The 18287-nt window shown below is 35.6% G+C and overlaps 4 protein-coding genes across 6 annotated transcripts; 3 read left to right on the forward strand and 1 right to left on the reverse strand.

Moving 5' to 3' along the window:
• Positions 1–78: 78 nt before the first annotated feature.
• Positions 79–4011, forward strand: LOC110726690 (methyltransferase-like protein 2). 3 transcript variants are annotated; one of them, XR_002512394.1, is made up of 9 exons: positions 79–499; positions 617–860; positions 1468–1607; positions 1782–1815; positions 2128–2203; positions 2477–2654; positions 2836–2925; positions 3000–3089; positions 3450–3586. XR_002512394.1 is itself a non-coding variant. In XM_021906161.1 (9 exons), exons 1-9 carry the CDS (start codon positions 164–166, stop codon positions 3605–3607), a joined length of 1365 nt encoding a protein of 454 aa, XP_021761853.1. In that variant the 5' UTR covers positions 79–163; the 3' UTR covers positions 3608–4011. The 3 variants fall into 3 exon arrangements, 2 of the variants coding, with proteins under 2 accessions (XP_021761853.1, XP_021761854.1); XM_021906161.1 differs by having other exon boundaries at positions 2981–3089; positions 3450–4011; XM_021906162.1 differs by having other exon boundaries at positions 80–499; positions 2993–3089; positions 3450–4011.
• Positions 4012–4723: 712 nt separating this feature from the next.
• LOC110726691 (26S proteasome regulatory subunit 7) lies at positions 4724–10315 on the reverse strand. Its single transcript, XM_021906163.1, has 10 exons — positions 10126–10315; positions 9230–9311; positions 8237–8328; positions 8065–8142; positions 7606–7667; positions 6680–6824; positions 5982–6200; positions 5718–5899; positions 5453–5628; positions 4724–5294 (listed from the first exon to the last, which is right to left on the reverse strand). The coding sequence occupies exons 1-10, from the start codon at positions 10210–10212 to the stop codon at positions 5137–5139; spliced, it is 1281 nt and encodes a 426-aa protein (XP_021761855.1). The 5' UTR covers positions 10213–10315; the 3' UTR covers positions 4724–5136.
• A 1650-nt stretch (positions 10316–11965) lies between these two features.
• On the forward strand, positions 11966–13621 carry LOC110726628 (receptor-like protein 2). The gene has a single exon (XM_021906100.1). The coding sequence runs from the start codon at positions 11966–11968 to the stop codon at positions 13619–13621; it is 1656 nt and encodes a 551-aa protein (XP_021761792.1).
• A 1416-nt stretch (positions 13622–15037) lies between these two features.
• LOC110726692 (receptor-like protein 2) lies at positions 15038–18219 on the forward strand. Its single transcript, XM_021906164.1, has one exon. It carries the CDS (start codon positions 15719–15721, stop codon positions 17918–17920), a length of 2202 nt encoding a protein of 733 aa, XP_021761856.1. The 5' UTR covers positions 15038–15718; the 3' UTR covers positions 17921–18219.
• Positions 18220–18287: the final 68 nt, after the last annotated feature.

Genomic DNA, 18287 nt, shown 5'->3' on the forward strand with positions numbered 1-18287 from the left:
TTTCAGATAATTTTTAATCAAGACAAAGTTTTTTTTTTTTTTTTTTTCCACAAATAAGTTCCAATAAAATTTCAACAAGATAAAATAAACCCAAAAATAGAAGTGAACTTCAAGACAAAACTATAAACACAAAGTATGGGCAAAGACGAGTAGCAGAGCAAAAATGGCGGGTATTGAGAAGAAGCAGCTTCTAACAGAGCTACATGAATCTGGCATTTGTAAAATCCCTAATTCACTCACATTCTTCATTGATCCTGTTCGAATACTCAATCGTAACTACACCCAATTTAGGGTTTCCCCTTCTTCCTATTACTCTCGCTTCTTTACTTCCAATTTCACCATTGATGAACTACCAAATCAAGAACACAAATCAGAAAATGGAGATAATTTTAGGGTTTCTGCAAGTTGTGGAAAGAGAAAACGAAATCAAAAGAAGAAGAAAATTCAGCAATGTTATCCTCTTAATGAGAAGGAATTACTAGCCGATCAACGACACCAGGTACAATTTCAATTTAATTTTTTAGGTTTATGTTTTACTTAATTTGTTGTTAATTTTGTGCAATTTTTGATTTTTGTTTTTTTGTTTTTTTTTTTTTTTTTTTTGATTTGTTTGAAGGAAATTAGGCCTTTATTAGTAAAAGCACATGAAGAATTGCTTAGAGCTAAGGAGCTGTTAGATGTAATTTGCGAGCTTAATTGTGAAATTGAGGGTTGGGAACGTTGTGTTGATTTGAATTCTGGTGGAATTAATGAAGAAGAAGAAGTTTCGTTTATTGAGCTTGGAAAAGTTTGGCAAGCTCCCTTGTATGAAATTGCTCTTGATTATACTCAAGCTAACACACAGGTCCAAATAAATGGAGGTTAGTTTCTGTTCATTTCGCGATATTTACTTCGTCTAGGTTTGTTTGTTGTGTTGCTATTGGTTTCAAGCTTTCTAATGTTTGGATTTTGAAGATTTCTCTTTTGTGTAGGATTATTGTTGTTTTGTTGTCTTTTTAGAGGTGAAAAGAATTTGTTGCAAATGAAGATATGAATCTTAGGGGAGAGCATGGGACGGGTACCCGTTCCAATAACGTTATCGGTTCACTAATATATTCATTGTCGTGCTTACGAGTTTCGATGAATTGGCTTGTAGTTAAGGGGAGTAAACTGCAAATGTGCCTTTTCTAGTATTTTAGTACATAAAGTAATCATCTAAGCCTTCATTACCATATGAAAGTGTAGGAAAATAAGTTCCTTGCTACTAGTCATGTTAACCTCAAGTCCTCAACATTGTTTCACTGTGTACTATCTTAATTACAAAAATGTTTTAATCCATTTTGCTCCCTTGTTTCGTATTATTATTTGAGGACACCCAATTCATTACTTTTCAGTTCCATTTGTCATTATGCTTCTATCTCTATCATTCATCAATGTATACAATAATTATGATGATTCTTAGGCTTTCATTCTTTGTTGGACATACAGGTTCCCTTGATACTCAGCATGTTAATCAAAGGTTACTCCCATTATTCAATAACTTAGTCTCAAATGAGACAAACTATGACATGGTGGCAGAATTTCAGACAAGTCAATACATTTTACCAAAAGATAGCTGCTTCTACATGGTATGCTGTTTGCCTTTGCTTATTGGTTTGTGATAATCCATAGCTCTTTAGTAATTGCTATCGTAAAAAATGCAACTTAGCTTTCTTTGGACTTTACCTTAAGCATCACAATCACTTTTCTTATTTCTTACACAACCTTTGTTTTTTTTTATTTTTCTTATGTCCATGTCATAGTCTGAACTGGAGCAGATTCACACCTTAGTTCCCGGTAATGGTTATGGTATTTCTTCACAGCACATTGCTCCTTCATGCATCTTGTTCTAGGCTACCAAATATTGGTTCATTAGGGTCCTTCATTAAGCTATTTTCATAAACTAGTCTGTACTTTTCTCACTTAGTAAGCAGAGGTAATGATGCAACTTGTAAGTCGTACCTAAAAGCTTATCACTCAATCTCTAAGTTTATCACACTTGTTTGTATCTGTGCCTTATTCTTTATCATTGATGTAGATAGTTAGCCAGTTAGTCTCTGTCTGCTAGTCTAAAATTTTGGACTGAGATGTGTATTCTTATCATTGCAGCTAATTCAGAATGTGGGTTTAATTTTATAATGGTTGATCCACCATGGGAAAACAGGAGTGCATATCAAAAGTCAAAGTATGTACTGCTGATAATTTTATTTTACTTTTTGCTACTGCACTATTCTATGAATGCTTGTTAAAAGAACCTAAGAAACCTTTTTCCCTGCTAGTTGAAGCCTTACTCTAGGGGGTTCATCTAAGAAAACTTATAATGGTGATAATTGATTCAATGAGCTATCTATTTTTTTTACATCAGTCAGTACAATTATTATGACTCAAGTCTCAAATTCGAACCCCTTATTTCCCAATATTATCCTCAGCTAAGTGAATCATTATGGCTCTTTGTTAGGTACCCTACTTTGCCAAACCGGCACTTTTTGTCACTTCCGATTAAGCAACTTACCTATACAAGTGGAGCACTTGTAGCTTTATGGGTGACAAACAGGGAGAAATTGCGGAAGTTTGTTGAAAATGAACTGTTTCCTGCATGGGGAGTCAGCTATGCAGCTACATTATATTGGTTAAAAGTACGTCATACTATTGATATTTCCATTTGTACTCTATAACAGTAAAAGAAAAATAATAAAAGGTTAGGTAGGGACGCTACTTTCTAGATTTACACGACTTTTTCATTAAGAACTGGAAGTCTTATAGATGCTACTTCATGCTGGAAATTATGTGCATGTAAAATTGTGTTTGATTTTGCAGGTAAAAGCTGATGGATCTTTGATTTGTGACCTAGACCTCTTTCATCACCGGCCTTATGAATGCCTTCTACTTGGATACACTGGAAAACCTGTAGGTTTTTCTGTAACTTTAACTTATATTGATTTGATACATAAAATATCTAAAGAATGTAATGCAGGTAACAGATTCTGAGCTAACAGCCACAGGAAAGTCTTTAAAAGATCAAGTAGTGATGACCATTCCAGGGGACTACTCAAGAAAACCCCCGGTAGGAGGTATATTCATCCTCCTCTTTGCAGCTAGTACAGAGAATCTTCTCGGTAACATTTTATTGGTTGAAGACATAAGCTATTCAACTATATATATTTATAAATAGATTCAATGCTCCTTGAAAAGTAGACTTTTGAGTTTGCTGGTCATCAGATATTTCTATTCCCTCAATAGTTTCAGCCAAAAACTCTTCGCTAACCCTTTTTGTAGAAATATCAGATGAGCTGCTTTGACACAAATAAGCTTCCCCGTAACAAAAAGACTCACCCATCCTCTCATTCTGGCTCTTCATTGTCTTGATAATATATGGATTACTTGTGAGTTGTGAATGAACGTGTGATTTAGTTTGTTCTTGCCATTGTCAGATTTGCTCCTGGAGTATGTGCCAGGACCCAGACCTGCTCGTTGCATCGAGCTGTTTGCCAGAGAAATGATGGCTGGATGGACATCTTGGGGAAATGAACCTCTGCACTTTCAAGACAGGAGATTTTTTTCAAGGAATATAACTGAAAACACTAATTAAAGAGAATTTTAAACTGCTGTACTGTATTATGTTGCCTAAATATATTCAAAGACTATACAGCTTCTGACACAGATTGAGGTGAGGAATCTGAGGATCAATTGTTCTGAAAGGCTCTTCAGCAGCCAAGGAAACGCAAACTATGCAGCACCCCAGGACAAGGAATGACAGATATCTCGACAAAAAATGGACAAGATGAAAGCCATCTGTTAACTATTGCGTATCAGATGCATAGCTATGTTGTTTCAAAAAAAAAAAAATGTTGTTGCCAGAGTTATGCTTTCACATTATAAAATTTCTATGGTTCATACTCCCTACTCAATTCAGAACCAGGAGTTGAGCTCTTTGTCAGTTACATATTCATCATTTATGATATCAATCAGTCCGTACTTTGATATTTTATTGTATGAGTCACTGTTTCCAGACATTTGGAAGTTGAAAACACAGCATGTCAAGAATTATTGAAAGGCTCTCATTCATGAATTACTGAGTATAATGTTTAAAACGGGGTTTACTAAAATGATTTCCACCTTGACATTGTCAAGTATTGTTCCAAAAAAGGCTAACCTGGAACAAATATCTTGGATTTATGTTATTAATAATTTCAAGGTTCAATAATTATTAATTACATAAGTTTAAGAAATGTTTAAAGTCGGTTCCAATCTCACTTTGTAGTCTATGATGTGATAGTTCAACATCTTTTAATCTGACCTGAACACTTAATACAGCAAGCATAAATCTGAAGATTAAATTTTCATTTTGCTGAAGCTACTTAACCCAATATCATGTATTGAAAGCTTGGGATTTAGTATTACATATTGCCATAGTGGGCATACTACACATTTTTTTTTTTTTTTTTGAAAACACGCAAAGCATATCATTAATCAGAAGAAAGACGATCCATGAGTACAAACGGAGTGACAGTTTGGGGGCAATGATTTTCCCAAATTTGTTCAACTCCGAAGGGAATAAGCTTTGCTACTTAACCCAACTCCGAAGGGCATACTACACATAACAAGTTCACTTTTTGCAACATAATCCTGTCTAGAAGGAAATCCTTTTAATGGTCCAAAAAAGGACCACTTTAATGGAGTTTTAGAGCATGAATGAGACAGAAAAGACTGATAACATACTAGGTGCTGGACCAAAGGGTCCAAAATGACATTTCAGAAACAAATTTTCAGAATATCATTACAAGATCCAAAGCATCTGTTGAAATCCATTTCTAACTGACACAAAAGACTGGTTAGAAATCCCATACAAATCTTTAGCAAACTTGAATACCAGTCTAGCAATAGAAGTCTCAATTCAACTACAAAACCGTCTGCCAAATCTAAAATTTGTTTTAAAGCTTTATAAATAAATGGGACTTCCTGACCAATACAATAATTCAGATTTCTTTGTAAAAGATTGGTCATTGAGTTGCATAGGTTGCCAGTTAGTGTGAATGTCCAGCCGATAGCACAAGATATGGTCAACCAAAGCATTGATTTCAAACTTTGCAGATTTTTTCTTCGAGCAACAGCTGCTCTTTAATTGTAGACCATATACTTGGGGGTTGCACTGAACTTCTGGTAACCCTTAATGACCTTGTTCACAGCATCAAGGAAATCTTTCTCCGTCACTGTCTTCCTCCTAGCTCGAATTGCATACATTCCAGCTTCAGTGCACACACTCCTTATGTCAGCACCTGTAACAGTATTTGTTAGATTGACATTTTCCTCGACATGATACACAGCAATTTTTCCAGGAAAAACCAACTTTATATGGGTTAGGGTTTTTAATTCTTTTAGGAGCTTAGAAACATTAAACAAAAAGAGATTTGCACATATAAGTTCAGATTGTCACCTGTAGAGTTTGGGCAAAGGCGGGCAAGAAGCTCAAATCGGATATCCCTTTCACAGTTCATGGTCCTGGTATGGATCTTGAATATTTGTGTCCTACCCTCCAGATCTGGAAGGCCAAACTCAACCTTCCTGTCTAATCGACCAGGACGCAATAGAGCTGGGTCAAGAGTGTCGGGTCTGGGACAAGATAGCAATATGAGAATTATCACTAAAAAAAGAAAGGATGATAAAGAGATGCCATCTTGCCCTACAAGAACAAAGTTTACCTGTTTGTGGCCATAAGAACCTTGATGTTTCCACGAGCATCAAACCCATCAAGTTGATTTACGATTTCAAGCATAGTACGCTGAACCTCATTGTCTCCTCCAACACCATCATCAAAACGTGCACCTCCAATAGCATCAACTTCATCAAAGAAAACAATACATGCCTTCTTTGATCTTGCCATCTGAGCACACAAGCATCATATATACTTAGCACAGGAAAGGAAGTACTTAAAAAAACTAGAACAGTAAAACCTCTAAACATACCTGAAATAGCTCACGAACCATTCGGGCACCCTCACCAACATACTTTTGGACAAGCTCACTCCCAATAACACGAATGAAGCACGCATCAGTTCGATTGGCAACAGCTCTGGCCAAAAGTGTTTTTCCAGTACCAGGAGGACCATAGCATAAGACTCCCTTGGGAGGATCTATTCCAAGCTTAACAAATTTCTCTGGGTGAAGCATGGGTAATTCAACAACCTACAACCAAAACATAGAAAGAGGTTTACTTGCATGTCAAAAGAACTTCAAAAAACAGCAAGACACCTGATTTCAGAAACAAGACGAGCCTCTTCTTGTTTTACAAAGAATACTAAGTGCTTGTTTGGTTGGAAGATATTTCCCTTGGAAATGGTAAGTCCTAGGCAATAACTAAAATATGTTGTGTTTGGTTAGAAATTTCCTAGGAAATGAAATTTCCAAGAGAAATGTAAATTCCCACACAACATGGGAAATAACTCACCAAGCCTAGGTGAGTTAATTCCTACAATGCATAGGAATTTATTTCTTAGGAAATACTAATTCCCATAATGTCAACCAAACACACTGGAAAAATTTGTATGCAATTAGCAAGGGAAACTTCCCATGGTATATTATTTCATGTGGGAATTTATTTCCCAAGTTGAACCAAACAAGCACTAATTATGCAGAAACTTCAAAAGTGGGCAAAACAAACTCACTTCTCGCATCTTTTCAATTTGCTCTTTGCATCCACCGACATCATTATATGTCACATCTGGCTTCTCCTCTACCGTCATCATGGTCACACTGGGATCAATCTTTGGTGGCAAAGGAATCTGGATCTGGTATTTGTTTCTATCAACACTGTAACAAGCATGATATAAAAGATATAAATTATGTAAGCAAAAGGATCAGACAACATATTAAGTATCAAATCCAGGGAAACAAAAAATAGTAAACAAGTAAAATAGCATGTCTAATCTGCTGAAGAGAAGTCACAGAACAACAAGCCATCTCAAGTTTGAAAGCAATAAATGCAGCGTTAGTCATGTCAAATTCAAATGTAAATCTAATAGATCATAGAATATAGTACAGGGTTAAACCTAATATCCCAAATTTTGAAATCATATTTTGAAAGTCAGTACACAAATCACATCTCCAACAACTTGGATAAAGCAATTTATAATCAATCCACAAAATACATTTCTACCAAATTTTGAAACTGCATCAACCATTAACACTCACGGAAATCAAATGGCTAAGTTAAGCAGTGAAAACCATTGAGCAATAGCCAAAAGGCCCAAAAAAGCCTCTGCCTGCATAGTGACCTACATGGGCACATTTATATCAAACAGGAATAATTGAAAAATCCTCATAATTCATCTGCTTAAGTTCTGAATAGCTAGGATATCCAGTTACCTAACTTTAGGCTCCACATAGGCACATACCAGTATACTACTAGTAAAAAAAAGAAAATTACCACTCGTATACATTTAAAACATAAACCATATAACAATACATTTTCCCAGGTATACTGTGGAATTTTTCCTCAATCAAATTCACTTTTGTAAGATGCATCACGGCGAAAAAATATTTTAAAATGTTGATCAAAGTATTACAACAAGAATTGAAAAAACCGACATACCCAACACGCATGCCTTCTTCAATATCGGTTGGAGAAACTTTATCTCCCAGTCCAACAACAAACTGAAATTTTAAAATAAAAACAAATATTAGAAAGAAAATCATAATTACAGAAAGGAAATAACCATGCATACAGACGTCTACGTACAAGTGTATAACCCATACAAATATATCCAGAAAGAAAACAATTCCTAAAATAAATAAATTTGCACTAATACACCAGCAAACAACAAGACATCTCTTTGGAACATTCTAAACAATACCAAAAGCCTGACACCAACTGCGAACGAGATGCAACATAGCACAAAAAATTACTGCAAGGCTATGGTTAAAAAGATAATCACAACATAACATAGTTTTTACCAAAAATAAAAAATGAAAAAAAAAATGAAAAAGCGCTAAAAAGAAAAGAGAGAAAAAAGGAAGGAAAAGAAACTATGGAAATGGTAAGCTCGAGTACCTTTGCAATTTGCTTCACATTGATCACATACTTTGCATCTTCAGTGTTCGGATTGATTATCTTGGTGCATCTTGCAACCTGCTCAACAATAAAGGCATTTACCATAAGTATTCAGAACTTAAAGTGTAAAAAAAAGGAAAGAAATTATAGAAAAACTACACATAGACAGTACCTGGAGTGGTTGCTCCTCCTGCATCATTTGCTTGTCAGAGACAAGATCCCACTGGCTAGGAGCTGCCAATCCAGTATCAGATTCCTTGATACCTGTTATAAAATAAAGACCATTAATTCAAATGAGAAAGACTAGCAATGTAGCATAATGCAATCTCCAACAAAACTTAGCTCAAACAGTAACTGAACCACACACTCATCAGTAAACAAACATGAACACGTCATTTGTCACATTCAGAGACAAGAGTAACATTAGAAATGCTCACAAGCATAGGGCACCCTGAAAGCCATTTAACTATAAAAATAATACAAGTCCACTGGAAATTTCTGTAAATTAGGCCCAAAGGTTGACAGAATTGTCATAAGCTTTACTTATTAAGATTTAGGAATATCCTAAGCTGTTTGGACATCATTAAGACATAAAAATTGCAAAATCTCCTTCCACTGATATCCAATTAATCCAAAACAAACTCATAAAGGCTAATCAAATTCAAATTAGGGGCAGCTTGCCAGCAAACACACGGTACCCTTCAAAGATTAATAATATCATTTCAACATTGGCTGCAGATTAATAAAATGATCCAGATCAGGAGGCAAATGAAGGGGCAATAGTAGTAGTTCAATCAACTATCCATACCAGTAACTAATACGAAGTAGAATTTTGCAAAACACATCTTGAAGCAAAAAACAAAATAAGAACTTTGCGTACCCTTCAGGCCTTCACAATCTGAAAAGGTGTATAGTACTATAGTGCAACAAAACAGGGGATACGATAATCTAACTGAGACATTATCTTGTACTTATAAACTATCTCTAGATTAAGGAATTAAAATTATACAAGTATTTTACCCACAAGAATGATACAAAAAGATAATCTTTTCTAAGTTGATTAGTTTAGAGGGAAAAATGAAGTCGATGAATTCAACGAACTTCAAACAATTATAACACAAAAACCAAGAAAGTGTCTTGTAAATCAATACATAATCATACATACCAATTAAGTCATTAACTTTTTTTGCCATATCCTTAATCTCCTTCTCCGCCTTCTTGATGCTAGCTGAGTAAGGTCCCAATCCCTGCATAAATGATCAAATTAACCCCAAGAGAATAACAATACAATAAAATCTTTCAAACTACACTGGAACATATGCCTTAATAATTAACACATAATCACCATATTCAAAGCAAAATAGGATCTTTTATTCATTAACAGCCCATAGGAAGGAAAACACAACAGTGCCTATAACAATTTGCCAGAAAGCACTAGTAAAGAGCCTGATTTCAGAAAGGCTTCTAGGTCCCCTGAGCATCCAATATTAAATTTCTTAATTATGTGTTCTCCAAAAAATTCAAAAAGTGATTTTTACAACTTCAACATATATTTTCACAAGGCATCAATTTTAAACAAACAAAGAAAAAAACGAATCGCGGGTTCCATACACACTACAAGTCTACAACCCCTATATGATCATAAATTATATAACAAAAAATCTTAACACTTTGTTCCTGAAAACTTAAAGTATCAATCTTATACTTCAACCCTAGCACTAACCTAAAAATTGCATCTTTCACTATTCACTACCTTCAGTATGAAATCAACTGATAAAATAAAAACATTTATCAACACAATTTATCAAAAATCGCAAATTATACAAGCACAGAAGATCGCAGAAATAAAATTTTCACTTCTCACACAATCTGACACTCGCAGATTTCAATCGACAGCCATAAACCCTATCATTCAAATTCCGTAAAATTCAGCATCAATTATATTTTAAAATCCATAAGCACTCCAATTAAACAAAAAAATAAACCCTAATAATTTCAATGCCAACAAATCGAAGGCAATACTAGCAAGAAAAAAGAAAGTAAATTAGGGTTAAGAATTACATAGGTTTTGAGAAGAGCGATATCATCTTCATCTAAAGGACGGGGATTCTTCTCGTCCTTGAGATCATCTTCGTGGTCAATCGCCATTGTTGAGTTGAGGGATTTTCTCTCTCCTCCGCTTTGTATAAATACTCGTGGTTGCAAAGTTTTCTTGAAGAACAAGTGAGGTGAGCTCTAAATAAGGAATTAAAAGAAATAATTGCAGAATTTTTTATTTATAGGAGAAAAGACCCAAAAACATAATATTTCGTCTTACGTTTGGAATCGGATAAAACAGGAGTTGGGTTGGGTTAAGTTGTGGTTTTTAAGCCCATTTATAAAGTGTTTGTTAGCCCAAAAATTTTCAATTTTATGGAAATATTTTAATTATAATAGTTGTTAATTTGAATAATCTTTGTAAATAATTTAAATTTGTTAGGTTCTTTCAAAAAAAAAAAAAAAATTAAATTTGTTAGGTTTGCTTTGTAAAATACCTATAGATTCTTGAATAATTTTTGTGGGTGATTTCCATAAAAATTGTTCAAAGATTAAAAAATTCCTAAATTACATTCTTTTTACAAAAAAATTCCCCCCAGACCATCCAACTCAGCATTTAAATTAATTATTTTTTTTTTACAACTTACTAGTAAACCGCTAATTCACATATAAAATCGCTAATTCAATTAGCGGTTTAGTAGTTAGGTGAAATAATCTCCACAATTGTATGCACAAATTCTTATAAAATCGCTAGTTCAATTAGCGGTTTTGTGTTGAATGATTTTTTTTAAAAAATAAAAACACAACAAACTTTCTTATGTGGACGGTATGGAAGGAATATTTTGTAAAAAGGGAGTAATTTGGGAATTTTAGTCTTTTACACCCAACTTTTGTATACATTTGTGTACAATTATTTACTGTACATTGAGGGTCACTTTTTATCAAATTTAGGGTCATTATTACAATTTTTTAAGGTAATTTTTATCAATAAAGCATAAATATTTCGTAACTTTTATTCATATTAGTTGTTTTTATTTATTTTTATTTTTATTTTTATTTTATTTTATTGCTCATTTTAGGGGTAACTTTGATATTTGATTTATTTAAAAATTTGTAAAGATTCTTAAGGTTATAATTATATTGTTGTAAAATAATACTCTCTCTTTTCTGCAAAAAAATAAAAATAAAATACTCTTTTCAATGGTATAAACATAAATACGTAGTATATTACTTTTCTATCCTAAATTACACTAAATCATATGAGATACAGCGCGCCTATATGATATTGGTACTCCCTATGGCTCTTGAAATGTTCATATGTTATACATGAACTCGTAGACAGATTATGGCCTATTCAAACAATAGTAGTTGATAAGAGAAAAGAGTATTCAGTTGTTTAGATTGCTCAACCTTATAAGCTGTACGTATATTCAAACAACAGAAGTTACAAGCATCCTAATACGTTAGCTTCGCTGAGATTAAGATAGAACCTTACTTCTTGCAAACTGCAAAGAGTAGATAATTGAAAAATGTGACTACACTACTAAGTACTAACAATAATACTGTAACACAAAACAGGAATAAGTCTAATGTTTATGAAAGTAGTAGTATTTTCATACGAAATATTACAGAAACTTCATAAGTTCTTCACATAAAAAATATTGTTATAGTCAATTACAAAATAATTCCCTAAGTTTAATTATAGTCCCTTTCATCAAATTCAGAGATATATCTTGAGTACTTGACCAGCAAACCAAGTCCACCCTTTGACCCAAAGTAACTACGGAAGCATATAATCTGAACTTCCATCATCAAGGCATCCCATGAAAGAAACGATACAAAAACACACCCACAATCACAAACAATGCAGATATCTCAAAGCAACAGACATCTTATCTTCATAATACTTTGGTATTCCTTCCTTTTTTGTTATCAGTACACGGAAGCTTGCAATCTGCAAGACCAACAATCCCTTCTCGCCTTTTCTGAACCTCTTACATCTCCTTTGGGTCCACTGAAATGGAGCACTTCCTCTGATTGCTGCTCCTCTTGGGAAGGAATTGGTTGTGATGACAATGGCAGGATCACGCGTTTGTGGATTCCTGGTAGAGAATTGACAGGCTACATATCATCTTCGCTAGGGAACCTTACAAGTCTCTCTCAGCTTAACATTTCTTATAATTTCCTAACTGGTGTTCTCCCTGCAGGAGTTTTTAGTTCATTAAGTAGCCTTGACATCGTTGACATAAGCTCAAATCGTTTGAGAGGTAATCTCTCAGCTTCCTTACCTTTGGGATCGAATCTGACAAGTTTTAATGCTAGCAACAATGAGTTAACTGGTCATTTTCCTTCATCCATATGTAAAACTTCACCTTTACTTAAAACTCTTGATTTCTCTCGTAACTTTTTCAATGGAGAAATTCCTGTTGGATTAGGCAGATGCTCCAACCTTGAAGTTTTTCGAGCAGATTGCAATTATCTGTCTGGAGAACTCCCTGGTGATATTTACAGCTTGCAGTCACTTGTGGTACTGTCACTGGCTGCAAACAATATAAGTGGAACTATACAAGGCATACTGAGCCTTACCAACCTCAAGATTATTGAGTTGTATGGGAATTACTTTACTGGGGAAATACCTCAGGATATCGCGAAGCTCTCTAAATTAGAGCAACTGCTTCTTCACCTCAACAATTTCAGTGGTTCAATACCAGCATCCTTGATGAACTGCACACAACTCATAAAGCTTACTTTACGAGGATATAATCTACAAGGTTACACCTCTGCACTTGATTTCTCAAGACTTGTCCAGCTCCAAATACTTGACATCGGGCACAATAACTTCACTGGAAATTTACCACAGAGCTTATTCTCTTGCAAGTCACTAACTGCAATAGGTGTAGCAAGTAACAGGTTAAGTGGTGAAATTTCTCCCAACATAGTGGAGCTGAAATCTCTTTCTTTCCTCTGTCTCTCGGGCAACAAGTTCATTAACGTCTTTGATACAATCAGAATTCTGTTAGGTTGTAAGAATCTTGAGACCTTAATCCTATCAAATAATTACTATGATGAAACTTTACCTGCTGAAAAGAGCTTCATAGGGCCAGCTGAATTCACTAACCTGCAAGTTCTTGCTCTCGGAGGATGCAACTTCAGAGGGCGATTTCCAGAATGGCTGTTGCATATCAAGAGCCTAGGAGTTCTGGACCTGTCATACAATCAGATAACAGGTAGAATTCCAGATTGGTTTGGTACTTTGCCAAGCCTCTTCTACTTGGACTTGTCAGTGAATCGTCTTTCAGGAGAATTTGCGCTGCCACTCAACAGTTTTCCAGCATTAAAATCAGAGGGGTCTGCTCACAAATTGAGCCAAAGTAACCTCAAGCTCCCAGTATTTATTGCTGCCAACAACACCACAAGACAGCAATACAATGAGCTCTCAGTCCTATTTTCCATGAAACCAAACAATGGAAATGGATTTTCCATTGTAAAAGGTTTTCAATGGAAAACCAATTTCATTTGAAAATGTTACACCCTACGAAACGGAGCCTCTAAGTATAACATTCAAGTAAATTAGAATTTAACAAAAATGGCAGAAGAGATTAGTAAGATTCGAAAACCAGAGATTAGGTCAATTACTCACCGAGATTAATTTTTATGCTTAAGACAGTCCAATGAGGCAAAGCATGGATAATACATGTAGGCAGCACCAACTACAAGATCTATCCCTTTTATCTCAGCAATCATCTCAACTGTATCATTCATGAGATTGAATGCAAATAAGGATGGTGCCACATAAATAAAAACAACAGGTGCCTCAGGATGGAAGGCTATTGGCGCTATATGTTTATTATTGGCCACAAATTGGCGTAAACATTCCTCAGCAACGGGTAATTGGCATAAAGATATGCCCGGTTCTTCGAATACAAGCTGTGGAATCCAACCTTGGGCATCTAGTGAACTTCCATTGTGTTTCCAAATCCATAACCCAGGAAGCATAGAGTAGCAGAAGTAGAGACATCCTTGAGATCCATGCAACATTCCACGGCCCTCTAAAACACGTTTTGGTATGCGTAGGGAGTAAGCACTACTTACTTGCTCGCCTGAACGGAATTTAACTCCCACAACATAGCTCTTGCTTGTTATGAAAAACAAAGTGTTGTCAAGAAATACAGCACCAAACAAGCTCCAATGTGCTAAACAGACAGCTTTTTTGAGGCAGAACTCGGACTCAGACCATTGGTCCTTGCTAGAAGAAAAAACCTCAGCCACTACCCTTCCTCCTCCTAGCTCCTTGTTGAAGCTGATAACTCTAATATTACACTGGGAGGAGAGAATATAATCTGAAAGATTGATGATGGTGCAATACCGAGGTTTGGAAAGTCCTCGAACCCTTCGGGCTAAGGAAGGGCACATAGGCAGGACAAATTTTTCTCTGGTGGCAGGGTTGTATACATGAAAAATAAATGTATCACGCGAGCTGATAAGTATTAGTCCCCTGTGTATGGTCCAGAAGATATTATGCATGGTATTTGAGACCAGGTTGCCATAGTCTACGGTTAAGTTTCCCAATGATAACGACGTCAAGCCATTACCATTGGCATCATACCTATCCTTATGGTGGTCATTCATGTCTACGGTAGCACTTTTGGTTTGACCATCCAAGGACCAACTAGTACTCTTGTAATCAGCAAGGGATAAGTAACTGATACTGTACTCTTTCTCGTCAATACTCCAATTAGGGTGACCAAAAGGCAACTGATAACGCACAGTATTTAATTAGCATATACAAATTGAAACTATGGCATATAGGCATACTAGCAACCTAGAAGATCAAATTGCATCATTAACTCATTATATATTTTCCCTAAAAAATTAAATAAAAAACATATATATTTATTTTAACGCTTAAAATTATAACCGTAACCGTTAACCGCTATATTTAGCGGTTCGGTCAACCATAACCGTTTAATTTAAAGGTTCGGTAAATTAACCGTTTAAATGAACCGGCTATACCGGCTAACAGTTAAGGTAAACGGTTACGAGTTTTTTGCCCACCCTAGGTACTATGGACCTAATGGTGAGACCACTGTTATTGTGAGAACCAGAGCAGGCAGGGCACCCGCCTAGGGCCCCAAATTTTGAAGCCCAAATATGCTAATGAAAATCCAAAATTAAAAATAAAAATTAAAATTAAATTATAGTGCAGCGCATAAGACAAGGAATTACCACCTCAATTAGAATAATGGAGTCTTCTACTAAGTACAAGAGTTTCATTATAATAAAGTACATAAAGTTTTCTTAAGTCTTAAAGTTTCCTTAAGAATAAACTACAAAGAGTATCAATTGTTTGTAATAGAATTCTACTATCCTTCAAAAAAAAAAAAAAAAAAAAAAAAAAAAAAAAAAAAAAGAATTCAACTAAAATGGCAAAGTAAACATCTTGACCAACAGACCAAGTCCACCTTTGACCAAAAGTAAACGCTTAATTAGTATCAAATTATTTTAGCTTTCATTCTCAAGTCCACTAATGACATAAGTAGAAAAACACACCCAAAACATTCACAAAAAAATGTACAGAAGAGAAGAGTGAAAGAACTGAATAACTACTATTTAAGCTATGAAGTTAGGCTTCTTACCTTTATTACCTCAAAGCAACTCTGATCTTCTCTTCATATTGCTGTTACTATATTCCTTAACCTTCTCTAATCAGCAAGCTTGTAATCCACAAGATCAACAATCCCTTTTCGCCTTTTGTAATTCCCTATCCTCTTCATTGGGTCCTCTGAATTGGAGTTCAGACACCAATTGTTGCTCCTCTTGGGAGGGGATTGGTTGTGATGAAGAGGGCAGGGTAACTTTGTTGTGGCTACCCTTGAGAGGATTAGAAGGAAGCATCTCCGCTTCGCTTGGAAGCCTTACAAGCCTTTCTAAGCTCAATCTATCCTATAATCATCTTATTGGGTATCTCCCAGAAAGACTTTTCAGCTCATTGAATAGCCTTGAGATCTTTGATATACAGTCAAATTCTCTGTATGGTAATCTCTCGGCATCTTTTTTCTCAGATGGTAGTTTTTCTTCCACCATTCAAGTTATAGATATTTCAAGCAATATTTTTCATGGAGGAATTGAACCATATTGGTTCTTCCACGGTTCAAATTTGTCGAGTTTCAATGCCAGTAACAACGGCTTTACAGGCAACATTCCATTAGCTATTTGTATCACTTGTCCTCTGCTTAGGACACTTGATTTCTCTGACAACAGTTTTAGCGGTGAGCTTCCTGTTGGACTAGGGGGATGCTTGAATCTCAGAGTACTCCGAGCAGGTTTCAATCTTCTCTCTGGATTACTTCCTGATGACATTTACAGACTAAGGTCACTTGTCGAGTTATCACTGCCTGTAAATAACATTGGTGGAACCATTGGAAGTGGAATTTTAGAACTTGCAAACCTCAAGATCATCAAGCTGTACTCAAACAACTTTGCTGGTACGATCCCTCAAGAAATCGGGAAGCTATTTAAACTGGAGCAATTGTATCTTCAAATCAACAATCTCAATGGTTCTATACCAGCATCATTGATGAACTGCACAAATCTTGTAAAACTCATTCTTAGAGTGAATTCCCTGGAAGGTAACATCTCTAAGCTTGATTTTTCGAGGCTTAACCATCTCCAAACACTAGACCTCGGTAACAATAAGTTCATAGGAAATTTACCAGAGACCTTATTTTCATGCAAATCAGTAACTGCAGTTCGAGTAGCCTCCAACAACTTAGCAGGATCAATTCCTCCCAATATAGTGGCATTAACATCTTTAACTTTCTTATCTCTTTCTAATAATAGCTTCACCAATGTGTCGAATGCAATCAAGATTTTTGCAGGTTGCAAGAGCCTCGTCACTCTCATCCTGTCAAAAAACTTCTATAACGAAGTTATACCAGGCATAAAGACTTTCATAGGACAAGAAGGATTTAAAAACCTACAAGTTCTTGCCTTGGGAGGATGTAACTTTGAGGGGCAAGTTCCAGAGTGGCTGGTCTATATCAACAATCTTGTGGCTTTGGACTTGTCGTACAATCGAATTACAGGCAAAATTCCAGATTCAATAGGCAACCTGTCAAGCCTCTTCTACTTGGACTTTTCAAGGAATCTTCTCAGAGGGGATTTTCCACTGCAACTCTCAAGGCTTCCAGCATTAATTTCAGAGAGGGTTGCTCAAAAACTAAGCCTAAGTTTTCTTCAGCTCCCAGTGTTTGTTTCCCCCAACAATGTTACTACTCGCCAATACAATCAGCTCGAGCACCTGCCTCCAGCAATATACCTCAGCGGTAATCACCTAAGTGGCAGAATTCCGGTTGAAATAACTCAACTACAGAATCTTCATATCCTTGATCTCAGTGAAAACAGCTTCTCAGGCAGCATCCCACCAAATTTTTCGAATCTCACAAATCTAGAAATGCTTGATCTTTCTCAGAATAATTTGACCAACGGAATTCCAACATCACTACGTAACCTAAATTTCTTATCAAGATTTAATGTTTCACACAACCAGCTTGAGGGACCAATACCTGAAGGAGGTCAGTTTGAAACTTTCACCGAAAGTAGCTATATCGGTAATCCAGGGCTATGTGGTCGAGTTCTGCAGAGTCCTTGTTCAGCTCAGCCTGTTCAAGACGCACAACATCAGGATACAGCTGATAAAAGCAAGAAGACATTTCTTGTTGAAGGATTTCTAACTGGTTTCTCCATAATATTTCCTTCCGTTCTTGCAATTCAAGCATACCGTCATCGGAGGATCCTTTATTACAGCAAGAAGCGATGAATACCCCTATTCAGGCAGAAATCACTGGAAAGTTATCTAAGATCTCTATCACAATAATAAGTACGCGGCAAATGCCAGCAACACTGCAACGCCTTTTTGTTATAAATGAAGGAAAAAAAACTTCATAGATTTGAATTTTTAATATTTATCAGTACTTTTGCTTGTTGTACAGTTTACAACAGCCCCTTAACTTTCATTTCACAAACGAGCTTATTTCACATGAATCAGACTCTCCTTGGTTACATAAGGCTCTGCAATTTTTTCCAATATCCCATAAAACAACAATTATAAATTGATTACTAACATCTTCACAACCCACATAATATTCAGAAAGATGGTCTTACATTGTGCAGCCGATCAAATAAAC

The sequence above is a fragment of the Chenopodium quinoa genome, unplaced genomic scaffold (assembly GCF_001683475.1).
Source record: "Chenopodium quinoa cultivar QQ74 unplaced genomic scaffold, ASM168347v1, whole genome shotgun sequence".
In the NCBI taxonomy this organism is placed as follows: Eukaryota; Viridiplantae; Streptophyta; class Magnoliopsida; order Caryophyllales; family Amaranthaceae; genus Chenopodium; species Chenopodium quinoa.

Bases quoted from the DNA above. Each gene is read 5' to 3' on its own strand.
- LOC110726690 (XM_021906161.1), top strand. From the start codon at position 164: ATGGCGGGTATTGAGAAGAAGCAGCTTCTAACAGAGCTACATGAATCT. The intron at 500-616 runs GTACAATTTCAA...ATTTGTTTGAAG, and splicing joins TAGCCGATCAACGACACCAG to GAAATTAGGCCTTTATTAGT. The intron at 2,204-2,476 runs GTATGTACTGCT...GCTCTTTGTTAG, and splicing joins AGTGCATATCAAAAGTCAAA to GTACCCTACTTTGCCAAACC.
- LOC110726691 (XM_021906163.1), bottom strand. From the start codon at position 10,212: ATGGCGATTGACCACGAAGATGATCTCAAGGACGAGAAGAATCCCCGT. The intron at 8,143-8,236 runs GTACTGTCTATG...ATTGTTGAGCAG, and splicing joins AGGAGGAGCAACCACTCCAG to GTTGCAAGATGCACCAAGAT. The intron at 5,295-5,452 runs GTGACAATCTGA...ATACTGTTACAG, and splicing joins CCTTTGCCCAAACTCTACAG to GTGCTGACATAAGGAGTGTG.
- LOC110726628 (XM_021906100.1), top strand. From the start codon at position 11,966: ATGCAGATATCTCAAAGCAACAGACATCTTATCTTCATAATACTTTGG.
- LOC110726692 (XM_021906164.1), top strand. From the start codon at position 15,719: ATGAAGTTAGGCTTCTTACCTTTATTACCTCAAAGCAACTCTGATCTT.